Below are 23036 nucleotides of genomic sequence, written 5' to 3' on the forward strand. Positions count from 1 at the left end.
CTAGCCTACCACCCTAATGCTCGACCTCCACATGTTCCTATCAAGAGTCATGTACTCGGAAATCTGAAGCCACGCCATGTCCTGCCTGATCACCTCGCCCCAATACTTCTTAGGCTGCCCTCTGCCTCTTTTCATACCTGCCAAAGCCAACCGCACACACCTCCTAACCGGGGAATCTATGGTTCTCCTACGCACGTGCCCGAACCACCTAAGCCTCGCTTCCCGCATCTTGTCGTCCACGGAGGCAACACCCACCCTCTCTCGAATATCTTCATTCCTTATCTTATCCAGTTTAGTATGCCCGCACATCCATCTCAACATCCTCATTTCGGCTACTTTCATCTTCTGGATATGTGAATTTTTCGCTGGCCAACACTCAACCCCATACAACATAGCCGGTCTAACTACCGCTCTGTAAAACTTACCTTTGAGTTTCGGTGACATCTTCTTGTCACACAAGACTCCAGACGCTAACCGCCATTAACCAAACACAAACTGTTTTTTTTTTTAAAAGTACTTCTGAAAAATTACTTTTCAAAATAAGTAATTTTGTCAAACTTGAACAAACGAGCTCTTAGTTATTATACCTAAATTTATTCCTACAAATTTACAATGGTGTGGGAAAAAAAACGAGATAACAATAATTCTTATTCTGAGCCGGAGAAGGAACGAACCACACTTATATATATCATATCAATCGGTGCGGTGTGGAAAGAAATCTACAGAGAGTAAAATTCATCGGAATTAGTGTTTCAACTTTCTCTTTCTCAAAAAAGTAATAACCGGAAAACTCAGAGGAGAGACGCAATGGACGGCGTAATTTCTGCGACGGACCAGCAGATGTTAGTTTCGTCTTTTCTTGAAATCGACGTTGGTCAAACTGCCGATACTGCCCGACAGTTCCTCCAGATTCTAAAAAATATTCCTTTTTTGAAATATCACTATGTATGTTTTTTTGCTTTATGTATAGTAGCATATCCATCATTTAAGTTCTAAATATGTGTGTGGATGTACTCTGAGTGTGTGCGTGTTTTAACTTTTTTAACTAGGTATTAGTTCGGGTGTTAAAAGAGAGTACTATGCTAGCATAATTATATATTTGTATCAAACCTTTTCTCTACTATATATTTAAAGTTGGAGTTAAAGAGTGTTTTTTGGGCATTATCGTGTTGAGAAATTAAATTAATTTTTTGAGCTTTTGTGTTTGTTCTCGTTTTTTTTTATTTAAATCTTCAAATTTAAAGATCCAAGCTTTATAAAAAAGAATTTACTTATTAAAAAATAAAAGATTTGAGCTTTGCACCGAAGGGATGACTTGATTACTTCCCGGCCACCTAAGACTTTGGGGCATGTACTAGTGGAAGGATGCATGTGGAGTAGTTGAGGTGCGTACAACCTCGTCCGGACATAACCGTTATGAAAAATAAAAAATTTAGCCCTTTTGGGGCCTATATTTTATGTCACGAATCACGATGTATGTCCAATTTTACATTCTATCTTGTTACTAGAATATGAGATGATGTCTCCTTTGGAAGTTAAATGAATTTTGGGGTTTCTTTTTGTTTGGCAAAGCATGTTCAACTTTTAGCACATGAAATAGATGGATGAGACTTGTACATTGTAAAGAATAAGACGAATATTGCAGAGAAAAGTAGAGAGAAAAAATTCTTATTGATTTGTTATGAATTACAATGGAATAGAACCTCTCTATTTATAGGGAAAAATGACTTGGCCACCAAGTAACAAACACTAAAATCTCTCTAAATATAGACATTAATCTTAAATACAATTTTATTTATAACAGATGACAATTTAATATTTAATTCTAACTTGGACTTGACAAAAATAAATATACACGCAATTACAATTTATTCAACATAAATAATACTTATTGAGAGTAAAAAGACAAACACTATTTCTTTAGGGGTTTGCGTGCTTTTAATATAGTATAGATATAGATAGATAGATTATTGCATAATTTGTTTTATTGAACTCTAAGCATGATTTTTCCTTACTTATTTCCCCGTGCCTTCAATATTCTCCTAAAAATTGTTTACCTCCATTGCCAACATAGGTAAAGTGAATTCTCCATATAAGGGTTGTGGCCAAGATCGCATGAGGTAACGGTATCTCAGTTACCTTTTTTTTTTTTTTTTTTGTGTGTGTGTGTTAAATCAGTAAAAAAAGAATTGGTTGAAACTTTATTATTTTTTTCTAAATAAAAAAACTTTAGAAAAAAATGAAGTTTAAACTGTGTATTTCTCTGTATTTTTTCTTTAGATGCAATGATTTTATTTATTTATTTCTTGAGTCAAATTAGAAAACAAAACGGGTTGAAACTTGAAATTCTATTATTTTTAGTTAGATGAAATCTTTTAGACTAAATAATAGAATTCTATTCATGTTTCTAAACAAATCTAGTCCGTAAAAGATGATAAAAAATTAACGAATTTAAAAGGATAAAAATGTATTTTATTTCAAGATTGCCACGTATCACAAAATTTCCATTAGGTGAGGTCAATGGGATAAATGGTAACACATAATCAAATTTAGGGGGTAATTAGAACAACATAAAATTTAGTGTCAACTGAATTAAATTTTGCCAAATATAGGAGGGCTTTTAGTTATTCTGCCTAAATTTATTCCTACAAATTTACAATGGTATGGAAAAAAAAACTAGAAAGGAGCTTTCTGTAATTAGAACAAAACTCAGTGGATGTATATGTAAATTAAACATGATAATATTAATTCCTTTTCTGAGCCGGAGAAGGAACGAACCAGACTTATATATATATATCATTCGGTGCGGTGTGGAAACAAATCTACACAGAGTAAAATTCATCAGAATTAGGGTTTCAACTTTCTCTTTCTACAAAAAGTAACAGCCGGAACACTCAAAGGAGAGAAGCAATGGACGGCGTAATTTCTGCGACGGACCAGCAGATGTTAGTTTCGTCTTTCCTTGAAATCGCCGTTGGTCAAAATGCCGATACTGCCCGACAGTTCCTCCAGGTTCTAAAAAATATTCCTTTTTTATAAATATCACTATATATGTTTTTTTGCTTTATGTATAGTAGCATATCCAGGATTTAAGTTCTAATTATGTATGTGGATGTACTCTGAGTGTGTGCGTGTTTTAATTTTTTAACTAGGTATTAGTTCGGGTGTTAAAGAGAGTAGTGTGCTAGCATAATTATATATTTGTATCAAACCTTTTCTCTACTATGTATTTAAAGTTGGAGTTACAGAGTGTTTATTTGGGGCATTATCGTGTTGAGAAATTAAATTAATTTTTTGAGCTTTTGTGTTTGTTCTCGTTTTTTTTAATTTAAATCTTCTGATTTAAAGATCCAAGCTTTATAAAAAAGAATTTACTTATTAAAAAAATAAAAGATTTGAGCTTTGCACCGAAGGGATGGCTTGATTACTTCCCAGCCACCTAAGACTTTGGGGCATGTACTAGTGGAAGGATGCATGTGGAGTAGTTGAGGTGCGTACAAATTTTATGTCATGAATCACAATGTATGTCCAATTTTACATTCTATCTTGTTACTAGAATATGAGATGATGTCAATCCTGTGGAAGCTAAATGAATTTTGGGGTTTCTTTTTGTTTGGCAAAGCATGTTCAACTTTTAGCACAGGAAATAGATGGATGAGACTTGTACATTAGACTTTGTACTTTTGTTTGCTGTTATATTAATTGAGCCCTTCCCTTTGTTTCTTTATCAGTAAATAAGAGATGTTATTAATAGAATAAAACCAGACACCAAGATGGTGATTAGCCGGTACAAAAGTGTGCATTCCCCTGTGATGAAACAAGAGAAGGGGATAACCTTTAAACAAAAGATTCTATTCTTGTAGCGAGCTAATGAAATCTATCATGTTGCGAATTTCATACCCATCTGAAATTTGCACCAAAAGGCTAGCTGACACAGGAATCTGTATTTCATCCAATGTACAGTAGTAGCTTTGCCCTCAAATCATCTTGATTTCCTTTCTGTCCATCTTGTTGCTCAGTTTCCTGCTTCATAAATAATTTTTTTTTTGTTTCTGTGGTGGTTCTTCTCACTCTTATTACTCTTGCGAGGAATTTTCTTGATTTAGTTACCTTAGAAAGCTACTCATATTTTACACATTTGTATCAATACAGAATTTTCTGGCACGTGTTGGTGAGCCAGAAGTCACCATGTTTTCGGGTGTCGGCGCTTTCAGATCGTACATAGCTAACACTTTTAAATGCTTGCATCATCTACCTCCTTTTAGTTATAGCAACACGAGAGAAGAGAAGATCCCTAAGCTGGCTGGAGTTGGCAAGTTCAAAGACCTAGAAAAGAAGGGGAGATCACGATTAAATACCAATGCTGCCCTCAATGTAAAGGACGAATGTGTTCTATCACTTGTGGCTACTCTATTAGCTACTGTAATGCATACAGCAGTTTCTCACTTGCCTTACTTCATTGCCAAGGCTAATCACATCTATGACGGTGATACAGGTCGAATAGTCCAATATATAAGAGATTCCCCCATCGTTTCTTCATTCATATTATTTAACTCAACAGGTTTTGTAGCATCATTGGCTATTGTTATGTCCATTCTGCGCAGTTTACCATTGAAACCGTGGACTCAGATGGCAGTATTTATGTATTATGTCTCCTACATGTGCATGATCATGAAAATATTACCACTGGGATCCTGGCTGGTACTCTTCCTTTCCGTCCCATTGCTATTATTGGCAGCTTCTGGAAAACTGTGCAACTTTGCAGAGGAAAGACCTGCAATTCCGCTACTTAGTTAAAGAATAAGGTACTTTTAGAGATCTGAAATTTATGAATGTATAAGGATTTATATGCTTCAGAAAAAGGTACTCTTGTGTAGCTTCATGTGTAAATAAAAAAGGTGGATCCACATATCAAATGAAGGTGTTTTTATTGGTTTTCTTTAGACTCTTTCTTAAGAATAGCAATTGTATCAGCAGATGTTAGTTTCGTCTTTTCTTGATATCGCCGTTGGTCAAACTGCCTATACTCCCCGACAGTTCCTCCAGATTCTAAAAAATATTCCTTTTTTTAAATATCACTATGTATGTTTTTTTGCTTTATGTATAGTAGCATATCCAGCATTTATGTTCTAAATATGTGTGTGGATGTACTCTGAGTGTGTGCGTGTTTTAACTTTTTGAACTAGGTATTAGTTCGGGTGTTAAAAGAGAGTACTGTGCTAGCATAATTATATATTTGTATCAAACCTTTTCTCTACTAAATATTTAAAGTTGGAGTTAAAGAGTATTTTTTTGGGGCATTATTGTGTTGAGAAATTAAATTAATTTTTTGAGCTTTTGTGTTTGTTCTCTTTTTTTTTATTTAAATCTTCTGATTTAAAGATCGAAGCTTTATAAAAAAGAATTTACTTATTAAAAAATAAAAGATTTGAGCTTTGCACCGAAGGGATGGCTTGATTACTTTCCAGCCACCTAAGACTTTGGGGCATGTATTAGTGGAAGGATACATGTGGAGTAGTTGAGGTGCGAACCTGGTCCGGACATAACCGTTATGAAAAATAGAAAATTTAGCCCTTTTGGGGCCTAGACTTTATGTCACGAATCACGATGTATGTCCAATTTTACATTCTATATTGTTACTAGAATATGAGATAATGTCTCCTATGGAAGTTAAATGAATTTTGGGGTTTCTTTTTGTTTGGCAAAGCATGTTCAACTTTTAGTACATGAAATAGATGGATGAGACTTGTACATTAGACTTCGTACTTTTGTTTGCTGTTATATTAATTGAGCCCTTCCCTTTGTTTCTTTATCAGTAAATAAGAGATGTTATTAATAGAATAAAATCAGACACCAAGATGGTGATTAGCCGGTACAAAAGTGTGCATTCCCCTGTGATGAAACAAGAGAAGGGGATAACCTTTAAACAGAAGATTCTATTCTTGTCGCAAGCTAATGAAATCTATCATGTTGCGAATTTGATACCCATATAAAATTTGCACCAAAAGGCTAGCAGACGCAGGAATCTGTATTTCATCCAATGTGCAATAGTAGCTTTGCCCTCAAATCATCTTGATTTCCTATTCTGTAATTAGAACAAAACTCAGTGGATGTATATGTAAATTAAACATGATAATAATAATTCCTATTCTGAGCCGGAGAAGGAACGAACCACACTTATATAAATCATATCAATCGGTGCGGTGTGGAAACAAATCTACAGAGAGTAAAATTCATCAGTATTAGTGTTTCAACTTTTTCTTTCTCAAAAAAGTAACAGCCGGAAAACCTAGAGGAGAGAAGCAATGGACGACGTAATTTCTGCGACGGACCAGCAAATGTTAGTTTCGTCTTTCCTTGAAGTCGTCGTTGGTCAAACTGCCGATACTGCCCCGACAGTTCCTCCAGATTCTAAAAAATATTCCTTTTTTTTTTAAATATCACTATGTGTGTTTTTTTGCTTTATGTATAGTAGCATATCCAGCATTTAAGTTCTAAATATGTGTGTGGATGTACTCTGAGTGTGTGCGTGTTTTAACTTTTTTAACTAGGTATTAGTTCGGGTGTTAAAAGAGACTAGGTATTAGTTCGGGTGTTAAAAGAGAGTACTGTGCTAGCATAATTATATATTTGTATCAAACCTTTTCTCTACTATATATTTAAAGTTGGAGTTAAAAAGTATTTTTTTTGGGCATTATCGTGTTGAGAAATTAAATTAATTTTTTGAGCTTTTGTGTTTGTTCTCGTTTTTTTTATTTAAAACTTCTGATTTAAAGATCGAAGCTTTATAAAAAAGAATTTACTTATTAAAAAATAAAAGATTTGAGCTTTGCACCAAAGGAATGGCTTGATTACTTTCCAGCCACCTATGACTTTGGGGCATGTACTAGTGGAAGGATGCATGTGGAGTAGTTGAGGTGCGTACAACCTGGTCCGGACATAACCGTTATGAAAAATAGAAAATTTAGCCCTTTTAGGGCCTAGATTTTATGTCACGAATCACGATGTATGTCCAATTTTACATTCTATCTTGTTACTAGAATATGACATAATGTCTCCTATGGAAGTTAAATGAATTTTGGGGTTTCTTTTTGTTTGGCAAAGCATGTTCAACTTTTAGCACAGAAAATAGATGGATGAGACTTGTACATTAGACTTCGTACTTTTGTTTGTTGTTATATTAATTGAGCCCTTCCCTTTGTTTCTTTATCAGTAAATAAGAGATGTTATTAATAGAATAAAACCAGACACCAAGATGCTGATTAGCCAGTACAAAAGTGTGCATTCCCCTGTGATGAAACAAGAGAAGGGGATAACCTTTAAACAGAAGATTCTATTCTTGTCGCGAGCTAATGAAATCTATCATGTTGCGAATTTGATACCCATATGAAATTTGCACCAAAAGGCTAGCAGACGCAGGAATCTCTATTTCATCCAATGTGCAGTAGTAGCTTTGCCCTCAAATCATCTTGATTTCCTATTCTTTAATTAGAACAAAACTCAGTGGATGTATATGTAAATTAAACATGATAATAATAATTACTATTCTGAGCCGGAGAAGGAACGAACCACACTTATATATATCATATCAATCGGTGCGGTGTGGAAACAATTCTATAGAGAGTAAAATTCATTAGAATTAGTGTTTCAACTTTTTCTTTCTCAAAAAAGTAACAGCCGGAAAACCTAGAGGAGAGAAGCAATGGACGACGTAATTTCTGCGACGGACCAGCAAATGTTAGTTTCGTCTTTCCTTGAAGTCGTCGTTGGTCAAACTGCCGATACTGCCCCGACAGTTCCTCCAGATTCTAAAAAATATTCCTTTTTTTTTTAAATATCACTATGTGTGTTTTTTTGCTTTATGTATAGTAGCATATCCAGCATTTAAGTTCTAAATATGTGTGTGGATGTACTCTGAGTGTGTGCGTGTTTTAACTTTTTTAACTAGGTATTAGTTCGGGTGTTAAAAGAGACTAGGTATTAGTTCGGGTATTAAAAGAGAGTACTGTACTAGCATAATTATATATTTGTATCAAACCTTTTCTCTACTATATATTTAAAGTTGGAGTTAAAGAGTGCTTTTTTTGGGCATTATCGTGTTGAGAAATTAAATTAATTTTTTAGCTTTTGGGTTTGTTCTCGTTTTTTTAATTTAAATCTTATGATTTAAAGATCCAAGCTTTATAAAAAAGAATTTACTTATTAAAAAATAAAAGATTTGAGCTTTGCACCAAAGGAATGGCTTGATTACTTTCCAGCCACCTATGACTTTGGGGCATGTACTAGTGGAAGGATGCATGTGGAGTAGTTGAGGTGCGTACAACCTGGTCCGGACATAACCGTTATGAAAAATAGAAAATTTAGCCCTTTTGGGACCTAGATTGTATGTCATGAATCACGATGTATGTCCAATTTTACATTCTATCTTGTTACTAGAATATGAGATGGTGTCTCCTGTGGAAGTTAAATGAATTTTGGGGTTTCTTTTTGTTTGGCAAAGCATGTTCAACTTTTAGCAGAGGAAATAGATGGATGAGACTTGTACATTAGACTTTGTACTTTTGTTTGCTGTTATATTAATTGAGCCCTTCCCTTTGTTTCTTTATCAGTAAATAAGAGATGTTATTAATAGAATAAAACCAGACACCAAGATGGTGATTAGCCGGTACAAAAGTGTGCATTCCCCTGTGATGAAACAAGAGAAGGGGATAACCTTTAAACAGAAGATTCTATTCTTGTCGCGAGCTAATGAAATCTATCATGTTGCGAATTTGATACCCATATGAAATTTGCACCAAAAGGCTAGCAAACGCAGGAATCTATATTTCATCCAATGTGCAGTTGTAGCTTTGCCCTCAAATTATCTTGATTTCCTATTATGTAATTAGAACAAAACTCAGTGGATGTATATGTAAATTAAACATGATAATAATAATTCCTATTCTGAGCCGGAGAAGGAACAAACCACACTTATATATATTATATCAATCGGTGCGGTGTGGAAACAAATCTACAGAGAGTAAAATTCATCAGAATTAGTGTTTCAACTTTTTCTTTCTCAAAAAAGTAACAGCCGGAAAACTTAGAGGAGAGAAGCAATGGACGACGTAATTTCTGCGACGGACCAGCAGATGTTAGTTTCGTCTTTCCTTGAAGTCGCCGTTGGTCAAACTGCCGATACTGCCCCGACTGTTCCTCTAGATTCTAAAAAATATTCCTTTTTTTTTAAATATCACTATGTATGTTTTTTTGTTTTATGTATAGTAGCATATCCAACATTTAAGTTCTAAATATGTGTGTGAATGTACTCTGAGTGTGTGCGTGTTTTAACTTTTTTAACTAGGTATTAGTTCGGGTGTTAAAAGAGAGTACTGTGCTAGCATAATTATATATTTGTATCAAACCTTTTCTCTATTATATATTTAAAGTTGGAGTTAAAGAGTGTTTTTTTGGACATTATCGTGTTGAGAAATTAAATTAATTTTTTGAGCTTTTGTGTTTGTTCTCGATTTTTATAATTTAAATATTCTGATTTAAAGATCCAAGCTTTATAAAAAAGAATTTACTTATTAAAAAATAAAAGATTTGAGCTTTGCACCGAAGGGATGACTTGATTACTTCCTAGCCAACTAAGACTTTGGGGCATGTACTAGTGGAAGGATGCATGTGGAGTAGTTGAAGTGCGTACAACCTGGTCCGCACATAACCGTTATGAAAAATAGAATTTTTTTTTAAGGAGGTTCATGGAATAATTGACAATCATTATGCTCAATATTATGAGTAAAGACGTATCCCAAAGTCTTTACTCAATTGGTTGAAGTCTCGTGTTGATAACGTATTATAAAACAATAAAAGAATAAGACGAATATTGCAGAGAAAAGTAGAGAGAAAAAATTCTTATTGATTTGTTATGAATTACAATGGAATAGAACATCTCTATTTATAGGGAAAAATGACTTAGCCACCAAGTAACAAACACTAAAATCTCTCTAAATATAGACATTAATCTTAAATACAATTTTATTTATAACAGATGACTATTTAATATTTAATTCTAACTTGGACTTGACAAAAATAAATATACACGCAATTACAATTTATTCAACATAAATAATACTTATTGAGAGTAAAAAGACAAACACTATTTCTTTAGGGGTTTGCGTGCTTTTAATATAGTATAGATATAGATAGATAGATTATTGCATAATTTGTTTTATTGAACTCTAAGCATGATTTTTCCTTACTTATTTCCCCGTGCCTTCAATATTCTCCTAAAAATTGTTTACCTCCATTGCCAACATAGGTAAAGTGAATTCTCCATATAAGGGTTGTGGCCAAGATCGCATGAGGTAACGGTATCTCAGTTACCTTTTTTTTTTGTGTGTGTGTGTGTGTGTTAAATCAGTAAAAAAAGAATTGGTTGAAACTTTATTATTTTTTTCTAAATAAAAAAACTTTAGAAAAAAATGAAGTTTAAACTGTGTATTTCTCTGTATTTTTTCTTTAGATGCAATGATTTTATTTATTTATTTCTTGAGTCAAATTAGAAAACAAAACGGGTTGAAACTTGAAACTCTATTATTTTTAGTTAGATGAAATCTTTTAGACTAAATAATAGAATTCTATTCATGTTTCTAAACAAATCTAGTCCGTAAAAGATGATAAAAAATTAACGAATTTAAAAGGATAAAAATGTATTTTATTTCAAGATTGCCACGTATCACAAAATTTCCATTAGGTGAGGTCAATGGGATAAATGGTAACACACATTCAAATTTAGGGGGTAATTAGAACAACATAAAATTTAGTGTCAACTGAATTAAATTTTGCCAAATATAGGAGGGCTTTTAGTTATTCTGCCTAAATTTATTCCTACAAATTTACAATGGTATGGAAAAAAAAACTAGAAAGGAGCTTTCTGTAATTAGAACAAAACTCAGTGGATGTATATGTAAATTAAACATGATAATATTAATTCCTTTTCTGAGCCGGAGAAGGAACGAACCAGACTTATTTATATATATCATTGGGTGCGGTGTGGAAACAAATCTACAGAGAGTAAAATTCATCAGAATTAGGGTTTCAACTTTCTCTTTCTACAAAAAGTAACAGCCGGAACACTCAAAGGAGAGAAGCAATGGACGGCGTAATTTCTGCCACGGACCAGCAGATGTTAGTTTCGTCTTTCCTTGAAATCGCCGTTGGTCAAACCGCCGATGCTGCCCGACAGTTCCTCCAGGTTCTAAAAAATATTCCTTTTTTATAAATATCACTATATATGTTTTTTTGCTTTATGTATAGTAGCATATCCAGGATTTAAGTTCTAATTATGTGTGTGGATGTACTCTGAGTGTGTGCGTGTTTTAATTTTTTAACTAGGTATTAGTTCGGGTGTTAAAGAGAGTAGTGTGCTAGCATAATTATATATTTGTATCAAACCTTTTCTCTACTATGTATTTAAAGTTGGAGTTAAAGAGTGTTTTTTTGGGGCATTATCGTGTTGAGAAATTAAATTAATTTTTTGAGCTTTTGTGTTTGTTCTCGTTTTTTTTAATTTAAATCTTCTGATTTAAAGATCCAAGCTTTATAAAAAAGAATTTACTTATTAAAAAATAAAAGATTTGAGCTTTGCACCGAAGGGATGGCTTGATTACTTCCCAGCCACCTAAGACTTTGGGGCATGTACTAGTGGAAGGATGCATGTGGAGTAGTTGAGGTGCGTACAACCTGGTCCGGACATAACCGTTATGAAAAATAGAAAATTTAGCCCCTTTGGGGTCTAGATTTTATGTCATGAATCACGATGTATGTCCAATTTTACATTCTATCTTGTCACTAGAATATGAGATGATGTCAATCCTGTGGAAGCTAAATGAATTTTGGGGTTTCTTTTTGTTTGGCAAAGCATGTTCAACTTTTAGCACAGGAAATAGATGGATGAGACTTGTACATTAGACTTTGTACTTTTGTTTGCTGTTATATTAATTGAGCCCTTCCCTTTGTTTCTTTATCAGTAAATAAGAGATGTTATTAATAGAATAAAACCAGACACCAAGATGGTGATTAGCCGGTACAAAAGTGTGCATTCCCCTGTGATGAAACAAGAGAAGGGGATAACCTTTAAACAAAAGATTCTATTCTTGTAGCGAGCTAATGAAATCTATCATGTTGCGAATTTCATACCCATCTGAAATTTGCACCAAAAGGCTAGCTGACACAGGAATCTGTATTTCATCCAATGTGCAGTAGTAGTTTTACCCTCAAATCATCTTGATTTCCTTTCTGTCCATAGAACGCAACACACACAGGCCGGAACCGTTTTCCTGAGCTCTTTGGCCTTCTGACGCTATATCACACAAATTTATTTTCTCAAGCTTTGTCGACAACTTAGTTTGTGATTTTTTTAGTTGTTGGGGCGTGGAGAGACATTTATTTCATGTCTTGGTAATAACATACGTCGATGGGTGGGTAAGTAAGCAGGTAATGAAATGCTGGGTAGGTAGAGGGTTTTGTTGCTACTGATGACATTGACCTTTGCTTGATTTTGGCTATTTGTTGGCTCTTGTTGAATCCTGTTTCCATCAGGGGCCTATGCAGAATATTGAATTATCGTGCAATTGAAATTGATGACTTTTCTTCATTTTGGTAATTTTTTGAACCTAGTTTGTATAAGGTGGATTGTAAATATTCTGTGTGGCAGGCAACAAGCTGGAATCTTGAGGAAGCAATTCAGCTTTCCTACATCGGAAATGAGGGTGGGGCAGCAGCATCTGTTAATTCTCCACAATTGGGAAATGATGCGCTTCTTGGTGATCCGAGCTTGAGGTATTTTTAATACCCTGTGATCTTTCTATGTTAGTTAATTTTTTTGTCTTTTTTAATTACTTTTTGTATCTTTCAATTTTTGTTTTTACCTGTCATACTTCTCATACTTCTTAATGTACTCTGGTTGTCTATATGTGAGCGTTTTGTGTTTGTTAGTTTCTCATTCAAGCAAATTGAATCAAAACAAAGTTATACTGTTCTTAGAGTTTTTTTTTCTCTCCATATTATTCCCATCACACCAATTCCTCAGGTTTGATAGAGCAATCTTTTTCCCTCTTATTGTTTCTGGCTTTAATATTGTGCATCTCCGCGCAACTTTTTGGGGCTTGAGGATATGGTTTCTTCCGGAAATCATGTCTTCACTGTACACTTCCAACACTCATCAGCCACAACTAACTTGGAGACTTTAGGGTAACCTGGTGCTTTCCAGCACAAGCTCAAATCATCTTTTTCAAAACGAAATGTTCAAAGCATTGTTCTTCTACATATGGATAAGATGCATTTTCCCAATAGAATTTCTCAAAAGTACAATAAGGATCAAGCTGGTTGCTGGTTCAGGTTTCTAGTTCTCTGCTTGTTATGTTGCACACGAATAGTTCTACATTCTTGTCTTATGTGAGGCATCATAAAGTTCCCTCACATAGATATTTATCCAGGGAAAAATGTGTTTCCTCGTTATTATAGATATCTGGCACTCAAAATAATTGATGTTGCTCATAGATTAAAACCTACTGTTGTCCTCTTCTTCCTCTTCATGTCTTTCTCTTTTCATTATTATGGTTGTGATGCGATCAAATTGTACTATGAACTGCATTCATTGTTCTCTCAGTGCAAACAACACAACTGTCATACCTCTTTCACAAATGGTATGGCTCTTTCTTGAAGGATATAAGTCGAGTGATACCGATGAGGGTCACCCTTCTGAGAAAAATTACATAGAAGAATATGATTATATTAGTGATTAGAAGTAGTATGGTTTAGAATTTCATATTAACACTTATGTATGGGTTTAGCTTTCATATTAAGACTTAAGTATGACTTTATCTTTTCATATCTTCGCATATTAAGCAGTTTTCTCCTTATTGCGCTTTTTTTAGTCAAGCCCTGCTTTAAGCCCCAGCAGGGCTTTAGCGCTTTTTTGCGCTTTTCGCTTTTGACAACACTGTTCAATTTCTGGAGCGCGGCCTAGTTGTACATGCACTTAGATATTGAAATTCGCTGACATGACAAAGATTACTAGCGGTTGTGTGCATTGCTAATCTATACTATTTTGCCATTTTGATTTTCTAAAGGGTGTTTTTAACCCTTCCATTTGTATCCTTTTATTGAATTGATTTTCTTGTGTTCTTTAGTTCATCGGGAGTGGGAGGTTCATCACGTGAACCTCGATTAGTTGCTCCCTCCTGCAACTTTGAGGAGGAAATGAAGCGTCCTGGAGTCCTGGAGGCAGAGAAACGTTCTACTCCTACAACAGATGCTGCTCGAGACAATCTTGCTTCTTTGTGTCATCCTCCTTTTGCCTTGATGTACCATGGGCCTTTTGAGAAGGTAGATGCACCTTATTACTGGAAAGATTTGTTGCTCAGTTTCCTGCTTCATAAATAATTTTTTTTGTTTCTGTGGTGGTTCTTCTCACTCTTATTACTCTTGCGAGGATTTTTCTTGATTTATAATTTTATATATAAAGGGTGTGTTCTTTCAATTAGTAAGTAGAGGGGTGGGGAATTTATATTAGTTACCTTAGAAAGCTACTCATATTTTACACATTTGTATCAATACAGAATTTGCTGGCACGTGTTGGTGAGCCAGAAGTCACCATGTTTTCGGGTGTCGGATCTTTCAGATCGTACATAGCTAACACTTTTAAATGCTTGCATCATCTACCTCCTTTTAGTTATAGCAACACGAGAGAAGAGAAGATCCCTAAGCTGGCTGGAGTTGGCAAGTTCAAAGACCTAGAAAAGAATGACTGCAACTGCTCTGCTGTACATTCTTCCAGGAATGAGAAGGGGAGATCACGATTAAATACTAATGCTGCCCTCAAGGTAAAGGACGAATGTGTTCTATCACTTGTGGCTACTCTATTAGCTACTGTAATGCATACAGCAGTTTCTCACTTGCCTTACTTCATTGCCAAGGCTAATCACATCTATGACGGTGATACAGGTCGAATAGTCCAATATATAAGAGATTCCCCCATCATTTCTTCATTCATATTATTTAACTCAATAGGTTTTGTAGCATCATTGGCTATTGTTATGTCCATTCTGCCTAGTTTACCATTGAAACCGTGGACTCAGATGGCAGTATTTATGTATTATGTCTCCTACATGTGCATGATCATGAAAATATTACCACTGGGATCCTGGCTGGTACTCTTCCTTTCCGTCCCATTGCTATTATTGGCAGCTTCTGGAAAACTGTGCAACTTTGCAGAGGAAAGACCTGCAATTCCGCTACTTATTTAAAGAATCAGGTACTTTTAGAGATCTGAAATTTATGAATGTATAAGGATTTATATGCTTCAGAAAAAGGTACTCTTGTGTAGCTTCATGTGTAAATAAAAAAGGTGGATCCACATATCAACTGAAGGTGTTTTTATCTGTTTTCTTTAGACTCTTCTTAAGAATAGCAATTGTATGAGAGTTTTTGGACTTGTCATTTGATGATTTTGTGGTTTTATTGAATGGAAACAACTTCCAGCATATTATTTGGTGTATTAAGTTACCATCTGCCCTAAAGCTTGAGCTTTTATACGGCTTTAACAATCTCATAATGGTAATGGTCAATCGCACAATTGTCTTAGAGATTGACAATTAATGAAGGTGATCAATACGAAAACATTAAATTTAACCAATTCTTATCTGAATATGGATTTTAGACAAAGTTCTAATTCCCATGGAGCTCTGAGGGAGGCGCTGATCTGGAATTTTCAATTTAAGATAATAAATAACCCAGGAAGTGGAGCAGAGTATTAACCCTCAAACATTTTAGCAGGGAACTGGATTGATTCTACTTGGCAAAGTAAGATAGTGCGTGAAGCTTCGCGTGGACAAAATACCAATCTTAAAAAATACTGCTTGCCACGCCAAAACTATATTCAAGGAGTACGATAATTAGGTTACGAGAGATTTTAAGAGAAAGGGCACAATTCTGCTTCCATTGTCAACATCTGATCTTGTGACCCTAATGGTTTTCCTTTTTTCCTTTTCAATTGCCTGCTATAAATTAGACGAAATAGTAATTTGTCAAAGTTAGACTTCTTTTGATAGACGTGATCAGTAAATCATGCAATAAAATTTTCTGTTGGCCTCACCTAATCATGCTCTATATGAGTGCTACTACTGAGTACTGATCTCAAACCGCAAATGGATCAAACTAAGCGAAATTGTTTTTCGGAAAAGTTGAATCAAACAAATTGTAAATTGAATTTCAGTTAAAAGGGGAAAAAATACGTAAAAGGTTGACGTCTGTGCTCAATAGTGAAGATAACTATAGAATGACATAAATCTTAACATCTTCAGCAAACTAAAACAATCTACTTTAGTCACTGGATGGAAACAAAAGCTCCCTTACTTCCCTCTCCTTTCAAAACCAACATATCAAGCCAGGGGAAGTACATCTGTGAACTTGAATTTGGAGGTTGCATAACATATATATTTGAGTTAAGTGAAACATTACTTTTTGTTGACTACTGTATCATGTGCACCGGTATACTCTGTCAAGTAGATTTAGATGAAACTAATATATCTAGTTCCTCGCACTATCATACTTATAGATGAAACTAATATATCACTGCTTGGATTTAAAGAAACTACTAAGGAAACTACCAAGAGATGTTACTATTTGAGTATCCATGTCATGAACCTTCAAGCAATTTGAGATTTTTGGCGTCTTACATACTGAGGAATAGGATCTTTTACCTGCAGACAACAAAGGTAAAAAGAAGAATGAGTTTCAGGATTCAAAGTAGTATAACTTATCCCAAATTCATTGGGAGAAATTGATGCATACCATGCTTGCTTTCCTTTTACGCTTACCCTGACTGGATAAGCTACAGACAACTGTCTCTAACTCATCACGATTTGTGCTTCTATATGTTTTCGCATTCTCATTCCCAGGTACGAAACTCTCCCCTGTAGGTATGGGCTGCATAATGTCATATATAACGAGTTATTTCTTAAGAATTTTCAGTTACCAACTTTTCAGATCAGTGAAACAGTTCAAGCATGAACTAACCTCTGCCTTGCTTGAAGGGGTGATGGTGTGTTTTCATGGTCCCTTCTCTTTGAGACAGTCTGATCGCTCAAGGCAGAGCCATTCTGGAATGCATCCGATTTGCCTCTTGTGCGAGTGAGGTATGATCCAATAGAGCGGAGAGCACCACAAGTGGATAAATCTCTATGATTATTTTCTGCCAGCACCAAAGCAGTCATAGCTTTTGTGGTTTTAATCTTGATTACAAGCATAAATTAAATTGAGTAAACACTACCCGAAGTTCTAAATTGTTGGACTTATTACCTGATTTATTCATGTCCACATCCTGACCAATAAAGATAGTTCAAAATTGATTAAAACTTTTGCAGTGCATAAACTATTGAACCCATATAAACTTGTGACTCTTACCATGGCATCTTTCTCTAAGACCTTCTTAACCTCAACCAGTTTTTTCTCAGTCAAGTCAGAGTGGATCACACGCTTGCCTGCAATAACAAAAGCAATATAACAAATGGTGGTTAGTGATATTCTGTTTCTTTCTCCTCCCTGCAACGCCAAAAAATGAAGTTCACCAGTGCGTACCTAGCCTGCGGTTGCTGCTAGCCTCAACAAAGCCATCTTGTGTCATTTTATTTAGTAGCTTCTTCACAGTAGTTTGATTTGCTTCTCCTGCTAGTTTACTTTGAAGTTTGCTAATAGTTACATAGTTCATTGGAAGAGCATGATACAAAGCCTGAAACAAGACAGTGCCATTACAAACTTGCATTCCAGAAATTTAGCATATAAATTCCATACATCTCAGAACAGAAATTTTACAATTAGTAAAATAGGATACTGTAATATTATTCCTCTTATAACTTTGAGAACTTTAGTTGACTAAATGAGAACGCTAAACCTTTCTCCACAATCTATCGGATGTTATTTGGATGTTTACTCTTTCCAAATGCTTCAGGCAGGATCTAATGTATTCGTCTCTGCCTTTGCTCTAAAGTTTTCTTTAAAATCACAGATCATAAGATTCTTTGTCTACAACAGCCAAATGTATGAACGCTATTCAAAGCTCCTTCTAATAATTAATCAACCATCAAGGCAAAATATAATTTGTCTCTTGATTTATATTAGGAGGGTAATCGAAGGAAAGTTAGCAATGGATGACAAAAAATTAGCATTGAGTCATTGACAGGCAGGGATCTGGATGGTTGGAAGAGGATGCAGGTCCAACCACTGGATTCAGCTGGAACTGTACACATATTTGAGAATTCATAAAGTATATAAATTTATACTAAGTCAGCATCCACTGACTTAAAAGACATGGATCCTCTAACAGGACCGCCACCTTATCCCTCCCTATGTCATCTCGAATTCTCTAGCTCCCAGAACAAGACACTAGATTGATACCAAGAAATCTATCCCAAGTGCAACAGACCTTTATTATAATTGCACTTGATAAATGGTCAGGTCAACCACTCTGACTCTTTGATCTCCATTAAAGTGAAGTCCAAAAGTATTTCTACCTTCTACATCAGAACTACATTTCTGTACATGCAGCTTCTAAGAACATCAATGTAACCTTCATTTCACATTTTATCATCCTGAATCACTTATATTTTTTCCATTTAATCTGATAATATTGGGTAGTGGCCATTTGTAAAAGCAATAGAAGCATTCATCATCACTTTGGTTATGGTGGGGATGGCATGCACAGAGAAAAAAGCTTTTTACCTTGACAAGGTGGATACACAACGTGTAGAAACGAGGAAAATAAAAACTCTATAAACAGGACTCAGTACAAAAATGACCTGCTCCGTACCTGACAATTTTATTTGAATGACCGATTCCAGAAAGAAGAATCAAAGGGCAAATAGTAGGTGGAAACTTTCAAAACCCATGAGTATATATAGATAGATACACAAAGTGAATAGATGAGAAACTATTAGTTAGAGCAGCTTCATATAACATGAAAACACATTTCGAAAAGGATACCGTGCACCCACTTAGATATCATCAGGCCAATGCCGAGTATGAAAAATCTTACCTTCATGTACATGTATTCTTCACCCTTGCCATGCTGAGTTTGGTTGCCTTTTGGGTATTTCTGGCCGTTAATTTCTTCTTTCACAATGTCGAACTCATAGTTGAATTTCTACAATTGAGTATCAGTTGAAATAACGGTATTCCAGAAAGTATATATTATGACCAAATGGAAGAAATATATATATGGAAACTATTAACCAGTAAAGGAAATGCTAACAAACCATTTGCTTGTTAATGATGTAACAGTCTGTGCCAGCACGTGAAAGTATGCCTTCCTTAACAAGCTTTTCTATAATGTCTGAAATGAAATTGAAAGGAAGAAGAGGCTGTAGAACTACTTAAGATTGATACTTAGAAAATAGGCTTTATTCATCTTAGTTTAGTTTTTAAATGGCGTTTTTGGGCCAAGATTATTTGATCAATGGTCTCCTCTATGAAGCATAGGTTTAGCATGCTCCTTATTTGGTTAAAGATGTCCTTCCATTACCTTCAGCCAAGACCTGCAACCAGGATAGCATATTAGGTAAACTGACCAGAAGTTGTGAGAGAAACAGGCACTTTAAATGACCACCAGCATCAGAGTTTTTACCACTGATATGTCAGGGAAATGAGACAGAACATCAGTCACTTCAATTTTGTCAAGGTGGTATGAGTTGATCCAGTCCTTTAGCCTAGCAAATTGTTGCTCATCTTCATCTGGATCCTGAGTATCATCTGAAAAATCAAATAGCACATTAGAGGTATTTGGCACTTGGTCCAGCAGGAAGTTGGCAGCATTTGATGGAAGTAAACAATACCTTCATCATCCATATTACCATTATCCTGAGCATCTTGCTTCTCTGTGAAGAGATTATTTGTTATTTAAACTTAAGTGATTCAGAAGTACTTAGGTAAGGAAATATATAAGCAAATCAGTCAGGTATAGACATATGTATTACCAATTGGGGCAACTATGTATTGGTCATCATCAGAGTGACTGAACTGAAATATATCATCATATTGCAGAATTTAGTCCGTGCAAACAAATTAAGAGGATACTAAATGCAGTCAAGGTTTATATACAATTGAGGCTAGGAGAAATAACGTTCTACCTCACTATCAGATTCGCTGTCATCACCCTGGAAGGAATCAGCTCCCAAGCTCACACTAATATCTTGATTGTTGTCATTCTCATCCTCACAGGGATCAAGAATGCTCTTAAGCTGTGCAGAAACCACTTAATGCAAATTGATGAGCATTAAACTGAAAACTGTAATATCCTTCTTCCTGAAATAACTGCCCCATACCTTCAGAGCTAACACAAAATGCTTGCTATTGACATTGCCAACCTCCATTTCCAAAGGACTTTTAGTCCATGGATTAACAGCCTCCTCTTCAGTGCAGCTTCTAAAGAAAGGAGGCTCGTAATCAGCAGGCTGCACAACCAGCAATTCTGTTACCAACCTTCACTTGACCAGTATATTGACAAGCCAATTGACATTTGAGACTAAAATATTAAAATGGTAAGAGTAGAGGAAGTTAGGAAAGGACAAAAAGAGTGAGTGAAGGGAATACAGTGACATCATCATAATAAAGGAGCTTCATCAGTATCGTTCGCTGAAAAAACAGGAAAGGAGGAAAAGAAATTGAAATTAGAAACAAGATGAAAGTTTCAGAGAAAATGAAACATCAATGATTAATGAATAATGTAGCCTGCGTTTAAGGAATACCAAAAAGCTTTACCTCTTCTGGCATCTTATCCAAAGTTCTCATCAACTGAATCAATGTACGGACCATTTTACAAGCAGAACTCCTGAAACAGTGCTACTTCTTAACTCAATGGTTCTAGCTATCCAAAATCAACTAGCATGGGACGAAACAATGAACAAGAATTTCATGGATCAATATAACTACCTCATCTGATTGGGAGTTATTTCAGCGGTTGAATTGCACTTGAATGTTCCCCCTTTCTTCATTCCAATGCGATTGACATTCATTGACACTTCTTGGCTGTCAGAGTTTGAGTAACAGAAAGAAACTGCAAGTAAAGAACCAGAAGTATCAGTTTTTCTCAAGCTCCAAGATTATAGTTTCAGAAATAATAAAAAATTAACATAGAAAGGCTATTATTTTGCGTTTTCATTGTTTCAAGCCATACTATTCTGAGATGCTGAAATACATAGCCTGTGATATCATTAATCAGTGCAAACATGTAACTATCTATACAGTCCAAACTCAACCGTCTATTTTGAGGTCATACATGCATATTCCTCGATCATTGGGCCACCTATTTTTTCGCACACGCTGAACAAGAGTGTTTTAAGATACTTCTTCTGAAATGCATCATAAACACCTAAAAAAACAAAGAGATGTAAAGAGCTGTCATGGCAGATTATAAAAGTTGACAAAGTATCACAAAATAGCCAAAGATCAACATGCCTTTTTCCATCCAATCAATCAGTCGACGTGATTCAGCATCCATGGGCATGAGTTTCTTAATTTTCATCTCTGTTTGTGATATAAGTACTCACTGAGTTAACTCAGACAACTGAAAGAGACTGTTACCATGACAGGTTTAGCAGGGAAAAAAAAAGTTACCTAAAGCTGGAACAGATTTATCACTAAAATATTCCTCAGGAAACAGGCCTCTGACGTAAGCAATGTTGAATAAAGCAATGCGCATCAAGTTCCTTGTCTGTTTTTTCAGAACCAAGAAGGAATAGATAGATATTAATATGTAAATGACACATGAGATAAAGTTAGAATTCAAAATAATAGAAATGTAAACAGTTCAGTTCACTGATCAATAGATCAAGTGACAATTTAAACTGACAAATTTACCCAAGACACAAACACAATACAGATTATCACAGTAGTAAAAACAGCCTAAACTTCTCTGTTAATTTACCCAAACAAATTTTGTAGTAAAAGGAACATAATACGAGACCGGATTATGTTAGTTTTGACAGTCACTGGAAATTTTTAAGCACAGAAGTTAACAACCAATAACCATAATTTCGGAAAATGGTGAATGGAGCATAAAATAACATATTAAGGCTAGGTCGATACAATTTCAGAATATAATGCAAAGTTTTGATACTAAATGAAGATAACTTCTCGAATCTAACAATTCTTTTTAGATCAGGTTCAATGATCGTGAACTTGTCTCCTAAAATATTTTAAAATTTTAGGTTGTTTAGCAATAGAAACTAACATTCCGATCAATTGCAATTGAAAAGCTACATATATATAGACTATATGCTTGCGCGTGCTCTTACAGATACTAAATGTTCGTTTAATGCCTGTTTAAATATACGGAGTAATAAAACTCAAATTAATGCGATCATAATTAGCTGATGAATAGAAAAACGTCGAAAGGATAAGTTAACAGGGTTTTTACAAGGAGGAGTGAGTCCTGCTCTGTAATTTCTGATTCCTTCAGTTTCTGAACAGTAACCTGAAAATCCGAAAGAAAATTAAAGTGAGAATTATATGTGAATTAAAAGAAAATGAGTCAAAAATTCGAAAACCGTAGTTGAAATGAGAAAAGCATTAAACGATGATATCTCTGCTGGGCTCACCATTGTTTCTGTAGATAGAGAACTGAGAGTGTAGAGAGAGAAAGATTTGGAGAATTTGGAAAGTTAATCGGAATGAATTGTGAGAAATGAAGAAAACTGGCGGGAGATAGTGCAGGGGAGGTGAGTTTATTGAGCAACGCAAACTGTGCGCTACAGTGGCTTAAACAGTAATTTCGGAAAAAGGCAGGGGTTCTTTCTAAATGCTTTAAACTCGGTTATTATTTGTCTTCCTTTTTTTTTTGTCCAGCATTACTTTCTTCTTTATCAAGTTTAATTAATTGGCTTATGGTCCATTATAATTTTTTTTAGTTTTATGTTAGATCTCTTAAAATAAATTTATTTTACACCTAAGAGAATTAAAAAAAAAAAAAAGAAATCGTTAAAGGATCATTATCTTCT

At 34.9% G+C, this 23036-nt stretch overlaps 2 protein-coding genes and 2 long non-coding RNA genes across 4 annotated transcripts; 2 read left to right on the forward strand and 2 right to left on the reverse strand.

The window, feature by feature from the left end:
* Positions 1-2872: 2872 nt before the first annotated feature.
* LOC107816744 (uncharacterized) lies at positions 2873-4939 on the forward strand. The gene is made up of 2 exons (XR_012697460.1): positions 2873-3012; positions 4153-4939. It is a non-coding gene; the product is annotated as an uncharacterized LOC107816744 (long non-coding RNA).
* Positions 4940-11005: 6066 nt separating this feature from the next.
* LOC142166944 (uncharacterized) lies at positions 11006-15530 on the forward strand. The gene is made up of 4 exons (XM_075226851.1): positions 11006-11239; positions 12701-12825; positions 14178-14373; positions 14607-15530. The coding sequence occupies exons 1-4, from the start codon at positions 11138-11140 to the stop codon at positions 15291-15293; spliced, it is 1110 nt and encodes a 369-aa protein (XP_075082952.1). The 5' UTR covers positions 11006-11137; the 3' UTR covers positions 15294-15530.
* Positions 15531-16189: 659 nt separating this feature from the next.
* On the reverse strand, positions 16190-17086 carry LOC142167443 (uncharacterized). The gene is made up of 3 exons (XR_012697583.1): positions 17065-17086; positions 16840-16974; positions 16190-16748 (listed from the first exon to the last, which is right to left on the reverse strand). It is a non-coding gene; the product is annotated as an uncharacterized LOC142167443 (long non-coding RNA).
* A 10-nt stretch (positions 17087-17096) lies between these two features.
* Positions 17097-22640, reverse strand: LOC107819972 (meiosis-specific protein ASY1-like; the record flags this gene model as incomplete). Its single annotated transcript, XM_075227504.1, has 20 exons — positions 22587-22640; positions 22457-22513; positions 21655-21751; positions 21496-21564; positions 21317-21409; positions 20971-21094; positions 20800-20869; positions 20632-20673; positions 20364-20492; positions 20169-20279; positions 20016-20058; positions 19875-19916; positions 19667-19791; positions 19565-19577; positions 19299-19375; positions 19079-19186; positions 17626-17776; positions 17452-17528; positions 17347-17368; positions 17097-17239 (listed from the first exon to the last, which is right to left on the reverse strand). Coding segments are annotated over exons 1-20 (1647 nt in total), but the record flags the coding sequence as incomplete, so codon positions are not given.
* Between the last annotated feature and the right edge of the window lie 396 nt (positions 22641-23036).

Source organism: Nicotiana tabacum, chromosome 12 (assembly GCF_000715075.1).
Source record: "Nicotiana tabacum cultivar K326 chromosome 12, ASM71507v2, whole genome shotgun sequence".
Taxonomy (NCBI): domain Eukaryota; kingdom Viridiplantae; phylum Streptophyta; class Magnoliopsida; order Solanales; family Solanaceae; genus Nicotiana; species Nicotiana tabacum.

What these genes read in the sequence shown, in the direction of transcription:
- LOC142166944 (XM_075226851.1), top strand. Translation starts at nt 11,138, where the DNA reads ATGGACGGCGTAATTTCTGCCACGGACCAGCAGATGTTAGTTTCGTCT. An exon ending in CTGCCCGACAGTTCCTCCAG is followed by an intron (nt 11,240 to 12,700) that starts GTTCTAAAAAAT and finishes TCTGTGTGGCAG; the next exon opens with GCAACAAGCTGGAATCTTGA. An exon ending in CTTGGTGATCCGAGCTTGAG is followed by an intron (nt 12,826 to 14,177) that starts GTATTTTTAATA and finishes TGTGTTCTTTAG; the next exon opens with TTCATCGGGAGTGGGAGGTT.